The 24636-nt window shown below is 33.4% G+C and overlaps 1 protein-coding gene and 1 non-coding gene across 5 annotated transcripts in view; one reads left to right on the forward strand and one right to left on the reverse strand.

The window, feature by feature from the left end:
• Positions 1-24636, reverse strand: part of LCORL (ligand dependent nuclear receptor corepressor like) — a 133055-nt gene that overhangs the window by 82913 nt on the left and 25506 nt on the right. For all 4 annotated transcript variants that reach the window (XM_012807456.2, XM_023515330.1, XM_023515329.1 and 1 more), the window contains exons 2-4: positions 16852-16917; positions 6119-6198; positions 5046-5175 (exon numbers count right to left, since the gene is read on the reverse strand). In XM_012807456.2, coding sequence (XP_012662910.1) covers positions 5046-5175; positions 6119-6198; positions 16852-16917 — 276 coding nt within the window. The remainder of the gene's footprint in view (positions 1-5045; positions 5176-6118; positions 6199-16851; positions 16918-24636) is intronic.
• Positions 22381-22487, forward strand: LOC111726534. Its single transcript, XR_002774292.1, has one exon. It is a non-coding gene; the product is annotated as a U6 spliceosomal RNA (small nuclear RNA).

Here is a 24636-nt window from a genome sequence, read left to right on the forward strand (position 1 = left end):
AAATGAAATACTAATAGCACTGACTATTCAGAGAAACTTGAAGATGTCAGGATGTATTTTATTTTAGTATTCATTCATTCATTCAAGAAATAGGACCTTAGATACGACATATCCTGCCCTATATGCTAAGGATTCTGCAATGAACAAAACAAAGTCTCTATTATGATAGAATTTTCATTCTACTCTAGCATGGTAGTTAATTTCAAGATAACTTTTAGAACAAATTCCATTTTGGAATTTTTTAAAAGTAAAGAATACATTGAAGTAGTTAAAAGCTCACCTTTGTACTAACACATCCCTTAACTTTCATTCAATTTATTCAACTTGAATCAGTATTTTTGAGTAGCTCCCACTTACAAAGGATTGTGCAGGCTATACTTCGTTTAAGGGATAAGCTTTCTCCAATACTGAGAAGGTCTAATGCCAGTTGCATTCCTACAATCTATTATTAAACACTACAAGGGAACCAGTTGCTTAAATTATTCACAGTTTATATAAAGGAAAAATAGAAAACTGTGAGAAATATAGAACACTTCTCATAGTTCCTGTCTAGTCTGCCTAATTCAAATAAAACAATTCCAAATCTAGGCTGTTAAATAGCAGAGAATGGGAAAAATTTCTACTCAGTACTTGAAAGAAGCTAGGTGCTTTTTATAGAGAACTCCCTTTCATCTTTGTAATTTCTTCTTGAGGGTTCCAATTTTCTTAACATATAGCTAAAAGATATATGCTATTTAACTTCTTTAATCTTCACTGCCCTTACCTGTTGAAATAATAAACACTAGGAATATTCTCAATAATAGCTCACATTTATCATTAGCTCCATCCCCAAAAGCCCAAGTCAAGAAAAATGACAGATAAATAATGTACATTAAGGATATTAAACGGTTTTTTACATTAAGATGATTAACACACATACACTCCTCAAACTATGGAACATTTTAAGTATTGGTAATCCTACTGCCACCAATATCCAGAATTCCTAAAAATGACTGAGTATGGGAAATTTTCAAGAGACAAAGTCTTCTCTAAAAAGATGGTATATCAAAAGTGTTTCTTGTCTATAAAAACAATTTTTTTACCTTTTATTTCCAAGTAAAGTTAATAGCAGAATTCAAGAAATAATAACAAATAAAGGAGTTAAGGCCATTTAAGGGATACTATTACTATCTTCTACAGTGTTTCCCCCCAAATAAGACACTGTCTCATATTTATTTTTTCTCAAGAAGACACACTAGGGCTTATTTTAAGGGGATGTCATAATCTACATTTATTCAAATACAGTTAAGTCATTTTCTTCTGGAACCTGATAGGGGGAGCTGACCTTGTTGGTGGGGCTGGCACTAGTGATGCATAAACTCCTTTCCCCTAGCAGATCGCACGTGCGCAATAGGATGCCTGTGATTGTGGTTACCACACACACACTGGCCCAAGTGCCAACGGCTCGGCTGGGAGAAAGTAGCTGTGGCAGATAAAAGGTATTCCAGTCTGCATGTGAAAACCCCACACTGTACCCCAGAAATGCATTAATGTACATAGTTACCATTCAATTAAAAAAAAAAAAAAAGTATTCCAGTCTTCCTTACCGCTCCTCAGTGAAAAGCATCACCAGGTCTTATTATCAGGGTAGGGCTTATATTTAACAAATGTACAGAAATCCTGCTAGGGCTTATTTTTGAGGTAGGTCTTATTTTGGGGGAAACACGGTAGCTTCATCCTGGTCAGATCATATTGGCAATCTCTAAAATAATTCTGCTGAAAAAAATTAAAAAAAATAAAAACAAATCCAAGTAAACAAGGAGAAAAACCTTTATGTTCAATTAAGTCTGGAAAGTGATGATGAACTACAAATCAAGACATGAACAAAGACAAGACTGAAATAAAGTAAAAACACTAAGAAGAATCTTCAATTTAAAAATTGGGTGCAATCTTTCACTGGGTTTTGAAGAAAGCCAAGAAATCCTCCAATGGAGAAGTCACTAAATATCTTATACTCATCCAACCATTGACAGGAGACCTCATGGAGACAAAGATGCTTGAATCAGCTGAAATAGTACCAAGTTTTTACTGATTACTCTTAACAGGGGAATGAAGCATAGGCTAACTCCACATTACCAAAAATTAAAGGTCATTGTTGATAATTCTAATATTACCATTACAAATAACTCAAAGGAAAATAAGACTGAGTAGTGAGTTCCAACGTAAATAAAACTTACTATGTACATGTATGTAAATGTGTATACTGCCTCCAGTTCTCTCAGGGATACAAGTCTGATAACATAATTCTTCTTCTAAGTATAAATATACTGACAGAATAAAATCTTCTCAGTATGTTATAAAATTCTTTTAAAAAGTGTGCAAAATACTTAAATTTTTTTTTCTTTTTTAGAGATGGAGTCTTACTATGTTGACTACCAGACTGGCCTCAAACTCCTGGGTTCAAGCTCCCTTCTCACCTCAGCCTCTCGAGTAGCAGGACCAGGTTATGAACAAGATAGCTTCTGTAGGTCTGCTCTTAAGCTGAATCTGTATGTAAGTTAGAAAAGGTACATTTACCTATTAAATGCAACTTAGACAGATGGTTGTCTTAACACAGTTATTTATTTGTACCTCTCCGTGCATATAAATACGTAAACATTTTCAAATACAACCTTAAACAATCTTGGATGATGTAGCTGATGGTGGACTTGGAGAGGATGGGACTGGTATTAGAGAGTCAGGCTCTGATTCTGCTGCTGGAGTCAGTTTCTTGAAGTAGGCATCGAGGGAGGTTTGTACAAAGCCTTTCTTTTTCTCATCATAAATGGCCCTGTAGCATCTCAGGCCCTCAGTAACTATACCGTAAACTTTGGTGAACCTCTCTGTGTCAGGATCTTGCTCCTCTAACTTTGCCATTCCTGCTTCAATGAGGCGAAAAGCATCAGCTAACTCTTTTGTAGAAAACTTTTTCAATTTTGGAGTTTCTAGGTCCCTGTTTTCTTCCCTAAATGCTATCATCTGCTGCTCTAGTTCCATAAGGTCTCCGTTGGTTTCACCTTGAACTTTAATATTATGCAAATTTGCCCTTTCTTTAAAGCGAGTGAACCAGCCCCTACTTGCAACAAAGTCTTCACTGCAATAGCCTTCACTTGATATACGAGCAGCTTTTAAATCATTGAAAAGGCTTCGGGCCTTTTTTTGTACTAAAGAAAGACTGATAGGCATATTACGCTGATTTTGGTCTTCTATCCAAATTATCAAAAGCCTTTCCATCTCGATTATTAAACCACTGCGTTGCTTGGTAATAACAGTAGCATTCATTGGGGTATGGCCTTTCACATGCTCCATTATTCTACCTTTATCTTTTAGAATTGTTGCGATTGTTGACCGACTGTAAGCAAATGCTCTGCCAATGGATGATGGAGTTTCACCTCTCTCTGATCTCTTTATTATTTCTACTTTATTTTCCAAGGTGATGGTTTTTCTTTTCTTTACCGTATCACCAGCACTTGCATCAGATTTGTGTTTCAGAGCCATCACTGCAGGGTGAAGACAAAAATGTCACTGATTTAAAAACGTGATATGACAGTGTACAGGGTTACGAGAATAACAAGAGCCAGCTCCCTGTAATGTACAGTACTACGAACCGGACCCGGAAGAAGAGGCGGACACCCCTCGTCGGCATGAGTGAGCACGGTAACTTTTCAACGAGCACGGTAACTTTTTTGATGAGCACGGTAACTTTACGACGAGCGTGGTAACTGGAACGCTGTGTGGTACGCTTTGGCTGCGGCCCGGTGGTTGGGGACCCCTGCTGTACAGTACTGTAATAGCCTCCATTCGTAAGTGCGAGTTGTATGTAAGCTGGATGTAACTCAAGGATTTACTGTACAGAACATGCCACCACGCCCAGTTATAAAATATTTTTAACATTTGTTTAGACTAAAAATTTTGAAAAAAGAATTTGTTTTAAAAGATAAAAGCAAATTTCTCAACAGTTTAGTAACACACAGGAAAAGATCTTCAGTCCTTTGCACTTAAAAAAAACAAAACACAGTTCTTAAGGCCTTTGAATTTTACTAATAATTTTTCTAATCAGAGGATTCCTGTATTTCAACATAAAAGAACTTATAGTGCTTAAAACTAAACAGAAGACTTCTTTCTCAAAGGTGAGGACTGGTTTTAACATTGTTGAATAAAAAAAATGAAGATTATCAATTAGAAAACATCTGGTGGTACCTAATTTCAAAGAGAAGCAAAGTAGGGTCAACAAATAAATGACAATATGGTAACGTTTACTCAATCTCTAGAAGCTGATAGAATAATCCACCCCCTTCCCCTAACATACACTGTAACTCACTCCAAAGGTCCATGTGGTATAAATAAGACACTACTCCTGGAGGAAGACTCAAGAACAGAAAATGAAAGAAGGTTCTTTGAGGCTTTTCCCAAGTAACTAACACATAAAAACTACTTCTGCTTGATACATTCGTGTCACATAAGGGAACAAGTAAAACAAGAACTATTTGGTTTGAGTAACTTAGACAGACAAGAAGTAAAAAAGAACACCTGATTTTTTTTAATTCAAGTAAGTATATTCAAGCTACCAAGTAGACACTGAAATAGCAAGCCAGCGAATATACTCCAGCAAGGCCCCTAAATGATCCAACTGTTACATTATTAGCGAAGGCTTTGTAGTACAATATTGTATATTCTACAATTTTTTGAATATCAACAACTTTTGAAGTTTTGAGAACAATAATAAAACAAAGACCAGAAGCATGAAACTTTTTAAAAGGTACCTAATTAATAGACAAGGAAAATGTATGATCAAGGTCAGGGAGAGATCTGAGAATAGAATGCTGAAAAGGAATGCCTACTACAAGATTAGCAATAGAATAAGTGAGAATCCTACTGTCCCTAAAAATATACAGAAAAATCAAAGATAAAGAAATAATAAAAAATGAAGTAGAAAGATTAGCATGCAAAAAGCATTCTTGCGAAAAAAAATTAAACATTTTAGATTTCTATTGCAAATTTTAAATGAGAAAACATACCAATATTACCTTTCTTTCGAAAGAGTGTATTTAGGTAATTTTCTGCTTGGTATTCAATCTTATCAGTGTTGGACTGGCCCTGAGATGATAGCTCCTCCGTTGGCGTTGACTGTGAAGAATCAAGAGATGGTATACAATCCTAAAAGTATAAACAAACAATAACATACAAAATCACATACGTAAACACAGAATTCCATTTAAAATGGCAAAAAGGTAATTCTCTAAATGCTCACCTATTCTTTTAAATTATATAAAACTGTACAGAGGGAACACAAAATTTGAGACAAGAGTCAGGAAAAAAAGAACTTTAGCTGTGACAGAGGGTCAAAACAGCCAATTCCTCAGCAAAACTATAATTAAAAAAAAAAGGAAGAGCAGATAAAATATATTTGAAAAATTCACCACATGACACATGCTAGTAACGTAATCTTATCCAAGTTTTAACAACAAAGCAGGTATGTTTACCCACTAATCTGACCAAAATTGGTATAGGTTCTCAAGTTCTCATTTCTTCTCAGCCCTCCTCACAATAGAAGAAAAGGAATCAGGACTTCCCACCATGTAAGACGCTGGTTGCATAGTTACCCTGTATTCAATAGACACTTAAATATTTCATCATTTACACAGGAGATAATTATAATATACAAAAGATTCAAGAGTAAGTGAAAGGCTAACAAATAGCACATAATCCCCTTGCTACGGATCCCTAAAAATTCAGACTATAGGGTGGTCTCAGATCAAAGCAGGCCTCCACACTCACCCTGTTTATCTATATACAAAACAGACTTGAACTGAACTTCCTGACTCCAGGAACAGTAAGAAAGAAATGTAAAATAAATAAGCAAAAAAGATGAATTTTCTAGGATTTTACCTGCAAGTTTAACTAAATATTGACTTGTAATATAAGACTTTAAAATAATCTTTTCGTTTACCAAAGTATTTTTTTAATTCTTTTTTTTTTAACCAAAGTATTTAAACTTCCACTGTGAGTCACAAATTTTCAGAACAAATTAGATTTAAAAAAAAAACTGTGTTACAATTGTGCATTAGTTTAAAAATAATTTCATAGCACTAAAACTTACACTGACTGCTTCTCTCTGTAGGTTACAAAATGAACATTTTTCATCCATAGACCAGTCAGTCAGCTCTTCTGGTTCACAGTCTTTAAAAGAGGGAAAAAATTCATTAAATACACTAACTTTTATTAAAACAAATAAAATTACCACTCTCCACAGCAATGACTCGTATAAAAAACCAAAAAAAACAAAAACAAAAAACTGACTACTAAACAATAAGGGGAGAAGGACTAACCTTAAAACTAAACTGATGATAGCTATAAGGAAATAAACAGAGAAAGCTGTAAGGAGAGTAACTTTGCACTATTAGGGGACAAAACAGCAAGAACAATGAGCTGTTTCTAAATTAATAATTTTCTAATAGGGATCAATTATCTAACCTTCTAAGAGATTTAATTTATCATTGTCCATTAACATTGTTTTTATTTTAACTATGAAAGAAATCATAACAAAGGGGGAAGGTATGGAAAGGAAAGGAATAAATTTTGCATACCATGAAAGCCAACACAAAAGAATGAAGAAAGCATCAGAAAAGCTCATAGATCTTTTAAAAATGAAATTTTGCCCAAGAAAACCAGTAAAAATCCATAGCTGAAAAGTCAGATCAGATTTCTGTTACATCGTCCAAAGGCTTTGTTGGAAAGGTTAAACTAAAAATCAGGTAAGTAAATAAGGTATATTGTTCAATACAAGAGATAGATTTTGTTTTCAGGAGAAAATGCCTTATAATCCAACTGTTGTAAGATATTAGAGAATTTCTAGAAAAAAACATTTTCTACTGAAGGAATATTATGAAGTTATAATAAAATTGTCATCCTAACTATATTTGATACAGGCAAGTGATTTCTGAACTTAACCCTTGCAGTAGAAAATCCCTCTGATTTCTTTCCCGGAACAATCCCTACATAAAACTCCAAACATAAAATCATTATCATCTGAGGCAGCTAAACCATCACTAATGTGAAAAACACTGCCACAATAATTTTCTCTTGTACTTTTGAAATGCATAATGAATCTGAATACATCATATCTCTGTTAAACTATACAGAAAGTTTATCTTTCCTGGAATTATAGTGAATAACTACTAATAGTTAGGGTCAGCCACTGGGACCCCCCCAAATCAAGTCAGATATCATGATCAGAATAGACAGTAACACAGTTTGTTGAAATATAAACAGTGTAATAATATCTCCCTTTGACTTGTTCAGTGGTACACAAATATACACAGTGCTAATATTCACACAAGTTTGAAAAGGGAACATTAAGGGCAGTATAGAGTACTGAAAAGGGTAAGTGAATTTGAAGCCTCTGAAAATCTGGGATGGAATACTACTTATTAGTTGTAACCTTTTCAAGCTACAAAGTTTTTTGTCTTAATTACCTCAAGTAAAATAAAGATCACATCACCTAACTTATTTGTGGATCAAAAGAAAAAAATGTAAAAATACTTTATAAACTATAAATACCATGCCAAGGCTAGTTATAAACAAGGCAGAATTAGTCATTTTTTAAAAATACTGTTTCACTGTACACGTATTTAATAAAGTTAATTTGTAGAATACAGATTTTAATTTAATTTTAATTTGCAGAAGATAATTTTAATTAAATATATGCTTAAAAATATTGGTTAAAAATCTGACTAATCAAAAAAGTTTAAGCAATCTATACAATTAAGAAGCTAGTCCTTAAAGAACTGTAGTTATGTAAGCTTATGTTGTTTTCAGCTTTTTACCCCTGGCTAAAAGAATCACATACACATACTCCTGAGTATAATCTCATGCAGGGCATCTTAGGAGGGAAGCAGAACTCTCTAATTCAATGGGATGAATGAAGCCCTTGTGGAGAAGATGTTAATCCCATCCAAAGCGGAGTCCAGCTGGACCAGACCACCCACAACTGTACAAAAGATTTTGGAGCTGTCTGTCATGCGGCATGATCATTGCAAAGATATGATTCATATGCCAACAATAATATTATTTTGATAGGTCAAGAAAATCTTACTGCCTTTTTCTTTTTTTTAACCATGGCCTTATGAAAGGATTCTCAAAAAATAGTTGGTAGACCTAGAGAAGAGCAATTTTTAAAAAATGGTAGTAAGGTTTCAAGAAATTTCATTGAGAAATATGTTGACTCAAGTGACAACTTTAGATTAACTGTCACTTGTAAGACAAAAATCAAAGCATGCTGAAATTATGTCACTTATTTTAGTTATTTTAGTAGGAATTCTTCAAGAAAACCTTGATCAAATCAAATGCCTAGACAAATAAATGACACGGATTAATCAACTGAATAAATAATGGCCATTAAGTTTTACAGAGCTAAAATGTATAGGTTTACTTAGAAATATTTAATAACTACCCTTTCTACATTAGCTTTGAATTTTGAGTCCAAATGAATGATGACAGAATGTATTTTTTCTACATGGGAAAACAGATTTTGAAAAATCAACTCTAGTTCAGATGTCCCTTCTCCCCAGGTAATCTTTTCATCTCACTAAAGATACTTCTCTTTAAAAGAAGTTAGCTCTCTTTTTGAAACTTTAATATGCAAAGATATAAGCTCAAAAAGTGCTGATTGTATACCTTACAGAAACAGCATTATCAATAAAGGGCAACAACATAATAAAAACTGATAGTAAATGAATGACAAAGGTCAATCTTCTACCATGGATGTATGTACTCCTGTAGTAAAAAGTCTGGCTACAATCATTTTGCCTAATCTAGACTAACATCAGAGAACTTTTGTACTGAACCATTGGCTTTTCTACATACTAGACGTCACCTCAGGCAAGCTAATTTCTCCGAGTTCCAGTTTCCTTGTTTGTAAAATAAAGAGGATAACAATTGCATATTAAGACTGTAGTAAAAAATTAAATTAAAACAAGTGCTAACACCTAACAAGTTAAATAAATAGTAATTTCATTTTCTTCTAAATAACTTCATTTCTTTTTAATTTTTTTTTTAAGAATGCTTTATCCATAGGATATAAATTTAGAGTTCCCAGAAACAAAAACCACTGAGAAATAAAAAAGAATACTGAACAAGATTTTTTGTAAAGATCATGAAACACTAATTATAACTGTGTTGACTTGGGGAAAAGATACTGAACAATGGACAATGCAATTCAAGAACAAAATTTCAACATGAAACTGTATATTAACTATATTAAAAGTACAAAGGGAAAAGAAAAATTATTCATAATCCCTTCATTCAAAGATAATGATTAACATTTTGCTATGTATTTTTCCAGTTTATACTATGCCTTTTTAAAAATTAGGATCAGCTAGCTCTTTAAAAAGATCAATAAAATTTGTAAACCTCTAGCCAAGTCTGGCTAGTCAATTAAGAAGAGAGAAAACACAAATTTCCAATATCAGAAATGAAAGATGGACTATCACTACTGATCCTGTGGATATTAAAAGGATAATAAAAGAATATTATGTCCACAAAGTTGACAACTTTAGATGAAATGGGCCAAGTCCTCAGAAGACACAATCTACCAAATCTCACACAAGGCAAAAATAAATGTCCTCAATAGGCCTGCATCTACTTAAATCAATAATTGAAAACCTAAGTAAGAAAGATGGTTTCCCAGCAGTCTGTTTAGGAAAAGAGAAGTAGAGAAAATACTGTCTCATTTATTCTATGATTCCATCATTATCCAAATACCAAAACTTATCTGAATAGACACCTCACAAAGATATACAATGGTGGCTATGTAAAGGTATTCAATATCACATCATTTGGGAACTACAATGAAATACAGCTACATTTTTATCAGAACAGGTAAAATCTAAAACATGGACATGTAAGACAAGTGAGGATGTGGAGGAACAGGAACCTGGAAGTGAGAATGCAAAATGATACAGCCACTTTTGAAAACAGTCTGGCAGTTTCTAACAAAGCTAAACATAGTCCTTCTATGTGATTTATCAGTGGTAGTCCTAAGTATTTACCAAAATGAATTGAAAATTTTTGTCTACACAAGAATTTGCTTATTAATGTTTATAGCAGCCTTATTTAAAATAACCAAAACTTAAAAATCACCGAGATATTTCAATAGATGAACAGATAAGCAAACTATGGTATATTCATATAAGGTGGTATTACTCAGCAATAAAAAGAAATGAGATACCAAAAACAAAAAAGCATATAGGATCCTTAAATGCACATTGCTAAGTGAAAGAAGCGAATCTGAAAAAGCCACATACTATATTACTCCAACTATATGAACTCAGAGACAATAAAAAGGTCAGTGTTTACCATGTTGGGGGGCAGAGAGGATACACAGATATAGTACTGGAGATTTTTAGGACAGTGATACACATTGTGTATGATACCACTAAGATACATATGCATTTGGCAAAACCATAAAATTGTTCAGCACGCAAGAATGAACTTGATGTAATCTATGGACTTTCATTAATAATAATGTAATTTATATAATAAAATAGTGTTAGAGTCTCTGATTTTAATTATATAACATAAATAATGATCAATTCATACTAGAAAACTGCTAACTTTTGAATTAATACTAGACCATAAGCTCCTAGTAAGAAGAAATCTTAATTCATTTTTCTTTCCTGATTGCTAATCAGTATCAAACACAAAATAAGTATTTAAATATTTCATCTAATAAATCTTATTTAAAAGTAGTTTTGTTGCCCCCATTATCATAGTGTTAATAGTTAGAAAAAAAGGACATTAGGCTAAGCACAGTATGTTTCAATCAGTGTTGTAAGTCAGGGGTCAGTAAATCTTTTCTATAAAGAGCCAAATAATAAATTAGGTTTTGCAAGCCATATAGTCTTTGTAACAGTCATTCAATTCTCCTACTGTAGTACAACAAAAGCAGCCATCAATGAATAAGATGGATTGTGCCCAATAAAACTTTCTTAACTGAACAATTAAATCTGAACTTCATATAATTTGCACATGTCATGAGATCTTAATTTTTTTCAACTATTTAAAAATGTAAAAGCCATCTTTAGTTTACAGGCCATTCAAAACAGTCAATGAGCTGGATGTAGCCCACATGCAGTCGGTTGCAGCCCTGATATAAATAATCCCTTTGATATGTGGACACACATGTAGAGAAAAACCAATAAGCATTTACGAGCCAGTTTCGCACTGATCTCCAATGTATTTGTTCTCTAAGTTGAGAAAAGTCAGTAACCAGGGCTCAGATTTCCAATGCTTTATCTAAAACTATATACTAATTTATATGTCTAGCAAGGACTATCTATACTCTTAATCCTAGCATCTAAGAAGTAAACCATTTTTAATAATAACAACAAAGAAATCACACTGCTTTAAAACAGGATGAGAAAAAAGCTGAATATGACTATAATGAATAGCTTTTACAAGTGTCTTCAAGAGGCTTTAAACTCTGACAACACTGGATTAAATTCCCTTCAAAACATACGACTGTCTTCATCCATGCACAGATTCAGGTTTATTATTATAGTATTACTCTAGCCATCAACTTTGATTAGCAACTTTAATTAACTTACTTTAATTCAAAAAAGCAAGAAAAAAGATGAAGAATTTACCGAAGGCACCTAGAGAAACAAAATTTGAACATTTGGGCTAAAAGATCAGTGAAGCAAGTCTGTGCCTATGTGTGAGAAAAGGAACACCTGAGATTCAAATTTTATAACTCCTCCCCCACAAAAAGCATTAAGGAGGACATCAAATACAAGATCTATATAAAAAAAATAGATATACATCAATAGGATACTAAATGAATTACCTTAATTAATTATCATAGTTTCACAATAAATCCAGTGCAGCCATTAAAAATGATAATCTAGAACTTTATATCCTAAATGATGTATCAGTGAGTAAACACAACAGGCACAAAAGTGTGTATAGTATGAACTTATATACATACGTATGCACACTATGCATACAGTGTACATGACTTTAATAAAAGAATGTTTGTATTTGCATGCAAGTGTATTTTAAATTTATATAAAAATGTTAATAGAGATAATTATCTCTGGATAGTGAGATTAGGGTTAATTTTGTCTTCTGGCTTATCTCTATTTTCTGTTTTTCTAAAATGAACATGTGCTAAGTATAAAGAAATAATATTCTAAAAATAATGCAGACATTTATTTCTTCAGAACCTTCAGCACTTTGTATAATAACTAATTTCCAAAGGAAATATTATAAATGTACATATATACATACATACAAAACTGTATAAACAAAAGTGGAGGAAGTAAGAGACAGAGGGTCACAAGTACAACCTGGGTTACCAGAAGGCAATGAAGTAACATAACACTGACCTCAAATATGAATATGGAAGAACAGCACGTAAGAAAGGAAGGCTAAAGAAACATCAGGCATAGGTTAAGTTCTTGATTTGTTAAATTTTTCCTTTGTTATTCATCAGCTCCACAGAAAAAGTTATGAAACTAAAATCAGTCTGCATTGCTTACAATTATCTCAGATAAAAATATTTAATTCACTGTAAAACTATGCTAAAACAAGAAATGATTAAAATTAAGAGATTTAAGAAAAAGCTCTCCTTAGCCAAAAGAATCATAAAACGCTGGAATGGGCACATTTTGGAGTTTCCATCCATCCTTAAGGTCATGCTCTACATGGATACCATTCATTTGACTGGAAACAGGTTGTTGCAAATGTTCATACATACTCTTAGCTCTATGATTTATAACTGAATAACCCTGCTCAGCATTAATAAAGAATGAGCAGAAAACTTCTGACTACACCCATCACCGCTATCATTCTTTCAACTTAAAACAGTTATTTAGGGAGCACGGACATTTTGAATTCTTCTATGCGTTTGGTCTGCCAGCTACATTAAAGCCTTCTTTCCTCTTAAGTAGAGTGTTTAGATGTTCGTTCCCTCCACTGGGCTTTGTCTTCCTGCAAGACTTCTGGTTCCCTGACCGGGAAGCGAGACCACCCAAGGAGAGAACAGGCTCAGACGGACCTGGTAGTTGCCCCCAACCCTCTGAACACCCACGCAGGGGGGCCCTGATCAGCATGGGTGATGTGTGGATGCCTCAACTGGGCAGAGAAAGGACCCACTCTCCCCTCTCTGCAGGTCTTAAAGGAATCAAACACCTGGAAGAACTGGCACACAGGAACTGATGTCGGAAACAAGGTAGGATAGACCCTGGGTTCTCACTATGAGTGGAAGCAGGGCATCAACCCTTGGGCATTAAATCACCAGCAGGACTGTGGGAGGTGTATGAGAGAGTGTGAGTGTGGGTGTTGTGTGACTGAGGGCCGGGGGAGTGTTGGCTCCTAATGGCAGGACCAGAGGAAGCCTCAAACAGGCTAAGTGGCAATTCAGGTGGGAAATCAAAGTTGCCCAGGTTAGGAAATAGGTTGGAATTGTGTGCATGTGAGTGTTTGGAGACTAAGGTGGGTAACTATAGGTGGAGTGCCAACCTCTCCTTCACAGGGTGAAATGATTGCGAGTGGCCCCAGTCTGTATCCCTGTTTTTACTCTATCTGTGGCCCCGTTCTTACTCATCTGTAACGTGCATGGTGTGTCTGAGGGAAGGAAATGGGAAATACCCCGTTGGGAACTGTGCTGAAGCATTCTGAAATGCTTCAGGGCTTACTAGAGACTGCTGTAACTATGTCTCTGGGGAGATTGAGAACTTTTAACAGGAATGACTCAAATAGCTTGACATGCAGGTGATTGTGTTATCTTTTAAGGTAAAATTAGTTTTAAATTTGTTATTAAAATTCAAATGTTCAAAGATTTAAAAAAAAAAGTTATTTAGGCCAAGTATGGTGGCTCACACCTATAATCCCGGCACCTTGGGAGGTCAAGGTAGGAGGACTGCTTGAGTCCAGGAGTTTGAGACCACCTGGGGTCTCATAGCAAGACCCCATCTCTACAAAATATAAAAATAATTAGTTGGTATGGTGGCACATACTTGAGCCCAGGAATGTGAGGTCACAGTGAGCTATGACCAGGCTACTGTACTCTAGGCTGGGTAACAGAGCAAGATTGTCTCAAATAAAAGCTGTCTCCCTACTTATTTACACAAAAGAGAGAAGGACCCTTAGAGATACTTTTGGCCTCAGCAGAAAGGTATCAGAGTATAATAGGAGGAGATAATGAGTTAACACATAGAACTGACCAAATAACAACAACAACAACAAAATCCAGAAATAATTCAATCAAAAATCAAAGTAGAAAAAAGTACCTGGCACTACCCAAGATATAAATGAACTGTATGGTAAAATTTCAGATATGCCTATAAATATGTTCTCTCCTAGTGCTCTCCATTTCCACGCAAGTAATAAAATAGTTAAACTATTGTATCACAGCAATTTTCAGCATTATCACAGATCAAAATATTCCACAAGTACTTATGCTAGAGCTTTTGGAAGAGGAAGATACAATAAACAGCAAACAGTATAAAACTTTGACCACACAAGCAGTATCTCAGAGTAGCAATATGGGTTTTAGGCTGCCTGTATCATGAGCAATAGGAGATAGAGCTGCAAATCTGTAACCTATACTGCATGGGTTTCAATGAGCTATTCTGACCTTTATGAACACTGACTAGCTACTAGGAATACAAATTTGAATACCATCATCCTGACCTCAGGCTTAAGGACACTGAAGACCATAAGCTACTAGCAATACAATTAATATAACCCACAAGTTCTTTAAACACTACATGAGAATGATTAAAAATTGTTGTGTCCCTATATTCCTGTAAAACCCCATTCCCACTTCAAGAATAGTTTAAGAAAATACAAGTTACATGTGAAAGTGTTTATAAATTGAGAACCCTAATAAAATAGAATTTCCTTTATGATTCTGTAATTTATAAAACTGAATAAAGTTCATTAGATATTCTATACTGTTCACACATAATATGATCATTATCACTGAAAAATTGAATAGTTAGTAAAAATACATAATACTCTTTATTTACTCAGCTACACATCTGCCTTTCCAATATTTATTAAGTTTCAGTAAGAAACATATAAAGTATGTTTTTACGTTTCACACTTTAAAAATTATCTAATACATGTTTGATATTGAAAAAATTAGAAACATAAAGGAAGCAAAAATCATCTATACTCCATACTTCAAATATAACCTCCATGAACATTTCTGTCTCTATAGTCCATTTTCAATAAAACATATACTTTTCTTTTTTTCTCTATAAAAGTAGGATGAATCAGACTGTAGTATATGCAACAGAACTGCTTTTCTTCAATCTAACAATCCTTCCATGTCATGCATTAACTTAATGTATAATAGCAAAAAATTTGGAAATAACCTAAAATGGACTAAAATGAGCATCCTTGTATATACAATTTAACTTTTGCATACTTATCTGCTTATCTTTTTAAGACAGTTAAAAGTAAAATCTTTTTTTAGGTTTTTGATACTTAGTGACAAACTATCTCTTTTAGGAAAGTTGTAACTAGGAATACACGTATACATAGGGGCCTTAAGTTTTATTAAAGTAAGGCACAAAAAGTCCTTTTTCCCAACCATACCTTAAAAACATTAGATTTTATCATTAGAAATAAATTATTTTCAATTTGATAGTAAGCCCTTGTTCTTTGGAATGTGTATAGACTATGATGGGAGGCACATTAGAAGGCAGTTATAAACACAATACGACACTTTATGATATAATCTAACCCTAAAATTATAAATTGTACTCAATTTTTAAAACTTACATGAAAATATTAAAAACTCTTACGACATTATAGAGATAGCAAAAGTAATCACAATTTTTGGAAATACAGGAAAAGATATTTCAGTATGGTTTACAGACATAAATTTGAAAACAAAGTGATAAGAAATTACTACTTAGGAATATCCTTTACATACAATAGTTGAAAAGAAAATCAAAGCAAGTCATATTTACTAAAAAATGTATTTGTGTTAAGTTAAAAAAAAATGTTGTTATTAATCATTATCGGCATCATTACTACCAATATTACCACCCAAGAAACTTCTGCTTTGAACGCCAGCAACAAAGGCTTTACTTATTTTCACAAACTATGATAGCGAAGAACCAACTTTATTGATTATAAATATGCTGAATGGCTTAATGACTTTCCCAAACTCAATAAAACTAGGAAAAAAAAAATCGACCTCTGGACTTTTCTCAATATTCTTTTCTATCAATTCTTCCTTTGAGAAGTGTTTTATAACACCTCTAGCTCTTCAGGTTTTAAAAAGAGATATCCTGACAAAAAGAGACAAAGGGAAGTCAATAGATTAGGTCATTTAGCCAGAGATTCTCCCTTTCCAGTATTTGTGTTTCACTAAGAAAAATATAAAAACACTATGAAAATTAAAACAACAAACAAAAATAAAAATTTGGGCAACCATTTTGTAAATGACACTTATTTAACTGGACATTTATTTAAATAATTCTTAAATAAAATGTAATGATTTGATCAATTTATTTAATTAACATTTGTTTGATTTATGGAAATCCTATGTAAAAATAAGTTAGGACATGTGATTTATAAAACAACAAAACTTATATTACATCACTAGCTGAAAAGAAGCTTCATTTTCTATTGTAATTTAATGTAACAAAAAATTTTGAAAGATTATGTAATAAAAAATTAATTATTTTAATTAGCAATTTAAAAATATTTTCTAATTAAGATTGTTTATAAATTCATGTAAAGTAGTACAAAACAACAATTTTTCATTTTTTAAACTAGACAGGGTAAAATTTTTAATCAACTTTGGAAAATTACCTTCAAATAAACTGAGGTCTCTTCGTAGCCGTGGTCCATAAAGCCCTTCTAAAATACTCTCAAAACCTGTGTTTTTAAAGAGAGAAAACTGTATTAAATACTAAAAAATATGAACCAGCAATTAATTTAACATACAATGAGTATTACTTTTCTTACAGTTGAATTAAGCTGAACTAGTCAATACACAACTTCATAAAGTCACACGATGACTACCAGAAATTACATAATTGTAAAGAAATCAAAATATTCAAAAGCAAACATTTACTATTAAAACAAACAACTTTTGTCATTCAGAAATAATCCTGGGTTAAAATGCTATGGGCGGATTTCTTACATAATAAGCTCGTAGAAAGGGGAAGAATAATTAGAATATATGTATATTTCTTTCCAAAAATATTTTAAAATGGTATCTTTAACCTCAATTACATAAATGAGTGAATGTCAATGAAGAGAAACTGCTGCTGTGAAAAGTATGATGTATTAAATGTAAAAGTGCTCGTGAAAATTAAAACAATTTGTTCATTACTACAGACAGCTTTAAATTTTAGCAAAAAAAAATTACTGACAATCTTGTCAAGTTATAAAACCCTAGTTCATCAATTTCCCAAGTGTTCTACTTTTTGGACATACTAATTTTAAGATTTTACAATTTTCCATTTTCAAGTCTGTATCACATTCAAACAATAAACTACAGACATCTAAAGAAAATGATCAGGATGACCAAATAACTGGGAGACTAAGAAAAGAAACTAATGTAAACATGCGTGGATTAGTGAGGGAAAAACTAAAGGCAGCAGCATGACAGAACCTACAAATCGAAGAAAAAGTAGATGTTCTTTAGTGGTATTCCTAAACTGTAAAATATTGGTAATAGTTTTATAGAAATATTTCATGAATTATAATGTGCTTTTGGAAATCATTTTAGTATCTTTAAAAGCAAGATTCACTTAGAATCAAGGTGTGTCAGTTAAAAGGTCACCAATTTTTTCATTTAATAAAACATGAACCAATGATGCATCTTCCAACTAATAATATCTTAGATTGGACAAAGTAAGGTAGTTATGATACTCGGTAAATTTGTACTGAATGACTTCGTACTAGTTCCCATGAGTGATAATTTCAGGTAGAAAAGTGAAAAACAATGTACTGTCAGAGCAAGCTTATAAAAAAACTGAACAAAAGACATCAATACGGGATAAAGACTCAGATTAAATGCAAACTCTCCTATTAAGATATTCTACTTTGTTGTGATCAATGTGTTTCAAAAATATTACTGCAAATATATTACTGTTGTAGGATAATATTCTATGTTATATTAGACAAAATGTATAGCCTCTCCTTGTATAAGCTCACTGAATTTAAACAATGCACATTTCCTAGCCTTATGCTTGAAGAAAAGCAAATAAGATATACATCTGCTCTATAGCATTTTTTAATTCCTTAGTAGACAAGACTGGGTTTTACGCATTTCCTGTTAAAATTTATTCACACTTCAGTGCTGGTACTATTGAAAATGTTATCTTTGGGTGAAAGTTTTGTTGCTTCCAAGTTTATAGACATACAAGGGATGTTTACACATTGACCTTGTATCTACCTACAATGCTAAATTCTCCAGTTATAATAATTAACTTGTAGATTCTTAGAGATTCTTTACATAATACAATACAGGCCAGGAATGGTGGCTCATGCCTATCTTCCCAGCACTCTGAGAGGCCAAGGTGGGTAGATTGCCTGAGCTCAGGAGTTTGAGACCAGTCTAAGCAAGAGCAAGACCTTGTCTCTAAAAAAAATACCCAAGTGTTGTGGCGGGGACCTGTAGTACCAGCAACTTGGGAGGCTGAGGCAAGAGAACTGCTTAAACCCAAGAGTTTGAGGTTGCTGTGAGCTGTGACATTACAGCACTCTACTGAGGGTGACAAAGTGAAACTCTGTCTCAAAAAAACAAAACAAAGAAAAAAATTCAAACTAAAAAAACAATTAAATATATTATACAGTATATAAATCTATCATCTAATGTCTAGACAATTTTGGTTTTCTTTTCTTAACCAATCCTTATTGCTTTCTTTTTCTTGTTCTCGCCTTACTGCCTGCCTGGATCTCCATTATGATATTCAAAAGCAAATTCATTGATCCTTTGTTCTTTCTTCCACAATGCCTAATTTGCAGTTAGGAGACTACACATTTAAATTATACAATTTGAAGAACTCTGACATGCACATACACCCATAAAACAACTGCTAGAGTCAGGGTAAACACTTTCAGCACCATGAAAAGTTTTCTCATGCTTGCTTGCTTGTAATCCATCTCTTCCTTTACTCACAATAGCTAAGACTGTTGCAAAAGTAATGAAAGACTTCAACTCACAGATCCAAATATTTCAGAGAACATTAAGCAAAATAAATACTTGAAGAAAATCTTGAAATCAGCCAGAGGAAAAGAGCCAAATTACATGTGCAAGAACACAGATAATAATTACAGAATTATTACATATCCAAAATTATGCACTAGAAGACAATGAAGTGCATCTTTAAAGTGATAGAAGAAACAAAGTGTCAACCTAGAATTCTATACTCAGCAAAAAATATTTTTCAAAAATATTTGAAAAATAAACAAATAAACATAGACAAATAAACAGAGAGAAAATTCATTATCAGCAGACATACACTACAAGAAATGCTGAAAATGTGGAGGAAATGCACCAGTTCCTGGAATCACACTACCTCCCTAGGCTCAAACAGGAAGAAATAGAACTCTTGAATACACCAATATCAATCACTAAAATTGCAACAACAATAAAAAAGATTCCAACAAAAAAAGTTGTGGCCCAGATGATTTCACACCAGAATTCTATTTTACCAAACCTTTAAAGAAAAGCTCGTTTGTATGTATTCCAAAACATTGAGAAGGAAGGAATCCTCTCCAATTGCTTCTACAAAGCAAATATCACCCTAATACCAAAACCAGAAAAAGACTCAACAAAAAAAACTACAGATCAGTATTATTAATGAATATTGATACAAAGACACTCAATAAAATTCTAGCAAAAAAAATTTAGCTGCAGATCAAAAAAATACGACATCATGACCAAGTGGGCTTCATCTCAGGCATGTAAAGCTGATTCAACATAAAAAAATCCACAATTGTAGCTCATTACATAAATAGCTAATTGCAACTCATTACATTAATAGAGGACCATATGATCCTCTCAATAGACACAAAAAGCCTTTGACCAAATTCAGCCTCCTTTTTTGATAAGAAAACTTAATAGCCATGGATGGACATTTCTTAAACTGATGGAGGACATTTACGACAAACATTATACTAACAGCTAACCTTATACTGAATACACAAAAATTGAAAACATTTCCACTTAGAACTAGAGCCAGACAACAATGTCCACTATTGCCACTACTATTCAACAGTGCTGGAAGTCCTAGTGAATGCAATCAGGCAAGAGAAGAATATCAAGGGTATCCAAATGGGGACAGAGTAGTTCAAACTATCTGTGTTTCCTAACGATATAATATTATACTTAGAAAACCTCATGAGACTCTTGGAAGTAACCGAGAAATATGGCAACATATCAGGATACAAAATCAACGTTCACAAATCAGTAGTCTTCATACATGCCAACAAAAGGCAAGCTAAGAATCAAAATTAAAGACAAAATACTCTTCACAATATTAGCTCCAAAGAAAATGAAACACCTTAAGAATGTGAAGGATCTCTATAGAGAGAAATGTGAATCGCTGAGGAAAGAAATAGCAGAGCATGTTAACAACTGGAAGAACATACCATGTGCATAGCTGGAAAGGATCAATATTGTTAAAATGTCTAGATTACCCAAAGCAATCTACATATTTAATTAATGCCATTCCCATTAAAAGTCCATTGTCATACTTTAAAGAACTTGAAAAAAATGTTTTTTTGTTTCATATGGAAACCAGAAAACAAAAAAATAGCAAACACAATTCTATGAAATAAGAACAAATCTGAAGGCATCACATTACTAGACTTTAAGTTATACTGCAAGTCCATAGTGATCAAAACAGCATAGTATTGTCATAAAAATAAAAACAGATCTATAGAACAGAACAGAAAACTCAGAGATAAAACAAGCCTCATATCACAATCTGATCTTCTATAGCAAACAAAAACATACTGGGGAAAAAAATTCCTATTTAATAAATGGTACTGGGAAAACTGGTTAGCCATGCATAAAAGGCTGAAACTGGACCCACATCTCTCACCAATTAAAAAGTTAACTCACAATGGATAAAAGACTTAAACCTAAGACATGAAAGTATACAAACTCTAGAAGAAAGTGTGAAGAAAACTCTGAAAGAGTTGGGAAAGAATTTATGAAGAAGACCTCAAAAGCAAATTGCAGCAACAACAAAAATAAATAAATGAGACCTGATAAAGTTAGCAAATTTCTGCACAGGTAAGAACACAATCAACAAATCAAAGACATAACCTTCAGAGTTTAAGAAGATATTTGCATGTTATGAATCCAACAAAAGGTTTAATAACCAGAATCTACAAAGAACTCAAGCAAAGGACATCATTAAAAACTGGGCAAAAGACATGAAAAGAATCTTTTCTCATGAGGACAGATGAATGGTTAAAAAACGCATGAAGCAATGCTCACTGTCTCTATTAGAGAAATGCACATCAAAACCACTTTGAGATACCACCTAATCTCAAGTTAGAATGGCCCACATCACAAGGTCTCAAAGGAGCAGATGCTGGGATGGTTGCAGAGAGAAGGGAACACTCATACACTGTTGATGGAACTGCAAATTAGTACAGCCTTTATGGAAAGAAGTATGGAGAATCCTCAAAAATTGAAAAGTAGACCTTCCATTTGATCCCACAATCTCATTACTAGGTATCTACCCAAAAGAAAAAAGTCATCTTATAATAAGGACATATGTACTCAAATGTTTATCGTAGCCCAATTTACAATTGCAAAGACATAGAAACAACCAAAGTGCCCTTCAACAAATGGATTAATAAACTGTGATATATATATATATACCGTGGAATACTATTCAGCCATAAAATGATGAAGATTTTGTACTTTTTGTTACAACTTAGATGGATTTGGAGAATGCTTTCCTTAAGTATCACAAAAATGGAAAAATCAAGCATCCCATGTACTCAGTACTAAGTAGAAACTCGAAGATTAACAAGACCAGGTGCACTTGGGGGAAAAACTCAAAAACTCAAAGAAGGAGGGAGGAGAGAAGATGTTTGGTAAGTTCCCACCTAGTGGATACAATGTAAGGTTAAATGGTACCCTTCCAGGGTGAAGGTCACAACTACAACTTGGCCCTTCTTTACCTTACAAATGCATACAATGCAACCTAAGCATATGTACCCTCATTTTAATCCAAAGAGAAATAAAGGAAATATTAAAAAAAAATGCTTCAGGCAGAAGAAATGGTATCATACACACATTTAGATCTACACGAGCAAATGAAAATTCTCCAAAAATGGTCAAGATGATGGTAAATGTATTTTCTTGTGCTTGCTTCGGCAGCACATCTACTAAAATTTAAACGAAACAGAAAAGATTACCATGGCCCCTGCACAAGGATGACACATAAATTCATGAAGCATTCCATATTTTTGTCTTAATAAAATTATAGAATTTTTTTAAAAACAGATTTTTTTCTCTATTTTTAAAACATCTAAAAATAATCAACTATCTAATATAAAATACTCATAATGTGAGTTTATAGCACATATAAAATTTCTGTTAATCATATACCTGATAAGACTTATCTCTAGACTATATAAATTCTTAAACTCAACATTAAGAAAGCAGCCAATGCAAATTTTTATAACACGCAAAAGCTTTAAACAGATACATCACTAAAGAACACATAAATAACAAATGAACACATAAAAACGCCGAATATATCATTGATATGCAAATTAAAATCTCAAGAAAATACCATTATATTAATATATAAAAATAGCAACATAAAAGCTGCTCCTCATGTGTTGGTAAAAATGCACAGTAACCGGGCTCAGCGCCCGTAGCACAGTGGTTATCACGCCAGCCACATACACTGAGGGTGGTGGGTTCGAACCTGGCCCAGGCTAGCTAAACAACAATGACAGCTGTGACAAAAAATAGCCAGGCCACCCACAAAAAATAGTGGGCACCTGTAGTCCCAGCTACTTGGGATGTTGAGGCAAGAGAATTGCTTAAGCCCAAGAGTCTGAGATTGCTGTGAGCTGTGATGTCACAGCACTCTACCAAGGGTGACACAGTGAGACACTGTCTCAAAAAAAAAGGCTCGGCACCTCTAACTCAGGCGCAGGCGGCAAGGGTGACAGCCACATACACCGGAGCTGGCAGGTTCGAATCCAGCCCAGTCCAAAAAATAGCCAGGTGTTGTGGCGGGCACCTGTAGTCCAGCTACTTGGGAGGCTGAGGCAAGAGAACTGCTTGGGCCCAGGAGTTTGAGGTTGCTGTGAGCTGTGATCCCAAGGCACTCTATCCAGGGTGATAGCTTGAGACTCTGTCTCCAAAAAAAAAAAAGAGAATGCAGAGCAATTGGAATTCTTATAAATTACCGATAGAAATGCAAAATGGAAAACAGTTTGAAAATTTCTAATAAGGTAAACAAACAGTACCACATCATCCAACAACCTCACATCTACATAGTATGTGCAAGAGAAATAAAACTTACATTTACCCAAAAATCTATATGCAAGTGTTCATACAATTTCACTCATAATCATCCATAACTGAAAATAACTCAGTGCCCTTCAACTGTTGAATAGATAAACTATGCTACAATGAAATACCATTCATCTATTGAAAAGAACTACTGATAACATGCAACACCATGGATGTATCTCAAATGCATGACGTTAAGTAAAGGAAGCCAGACTCAAAATATACATTGTATGATTCCATTTAATATAATACAAGAAAAAGCAAAACCATCAAACCAAAAAGCAGATCCATGTTTGTCAGTGCCTGGATGTAGGAAAGGAGATCGCTACTACCAAGGCACACAAAAACACTTGTGGGGATAAATTGCTCTATCCCAAGCTTGTCAAAGAATTAGTTACTCAACTGTTTGTGTGTCAAACCTCATTGAAATTACAACTTAAACTTTGCAAAAAAAAAAAAAAATTCTTTTTAATATGGCATAAGAGATAGTTTTTGAAATAGGAAAAGATGAAGGTCTTTATTGAGAATTAAATGAACTGTGAGGTTAGAATGCTTAGTGGGCTTATCCTTAGGAGCAATGAAGTCCAGAAATGATGTCAAGAATTAAAGTAAAGATGGAAGGCTAAAACTTAGATGTTGAAGTCATCAGTGAATGAGGAAAGATCATGCAATACAAAAAAAATCCCAGGATCCTCAAAAATAAAAAGCCTTTTGTATAGAAGTACAACAATGATTTGAAAGCAAAAGCACTATACAGAGTACATACGGAAAAACTACTATTTAAAAAAAGCTTTTTGGGAATAAACCAAAGTTTGTGATATGCTCATATGAATATGACAGTCTCTAGAAGAATTCATACCAGATGATAGTGAACCCTTTCTGTAAAAATCAACATATGAAGTGCATACATATGCATGCACACGTTTGGAAATCAGACGAAAATTAAAAGAAATGCCATTTTATAAGCCGAAAAGATATAACAATTCTTAAAATTCTTTTAATAATAAAATAATTTATTTAAGTTAGAGTTAGCTCATGTTTACCTAGCGAAACCTTTCTCACTGAAATTGCCTATAATAAAATAATGT

This window comes from Otolemur garnettii, unplaced genomic scaffold (assembly GCF_000181295.1).
Source record: "Otolemur garnettii isolate 467f Iridium unplaced genomic scaffold, OtoGar3 scaffold00069, whole genome shotgun sequence".
NCBI lineage: Eukaryota > Metazoa > Chordata > Mammalia > Primates > Galagidae > Otolemur > Otolemur garnettii.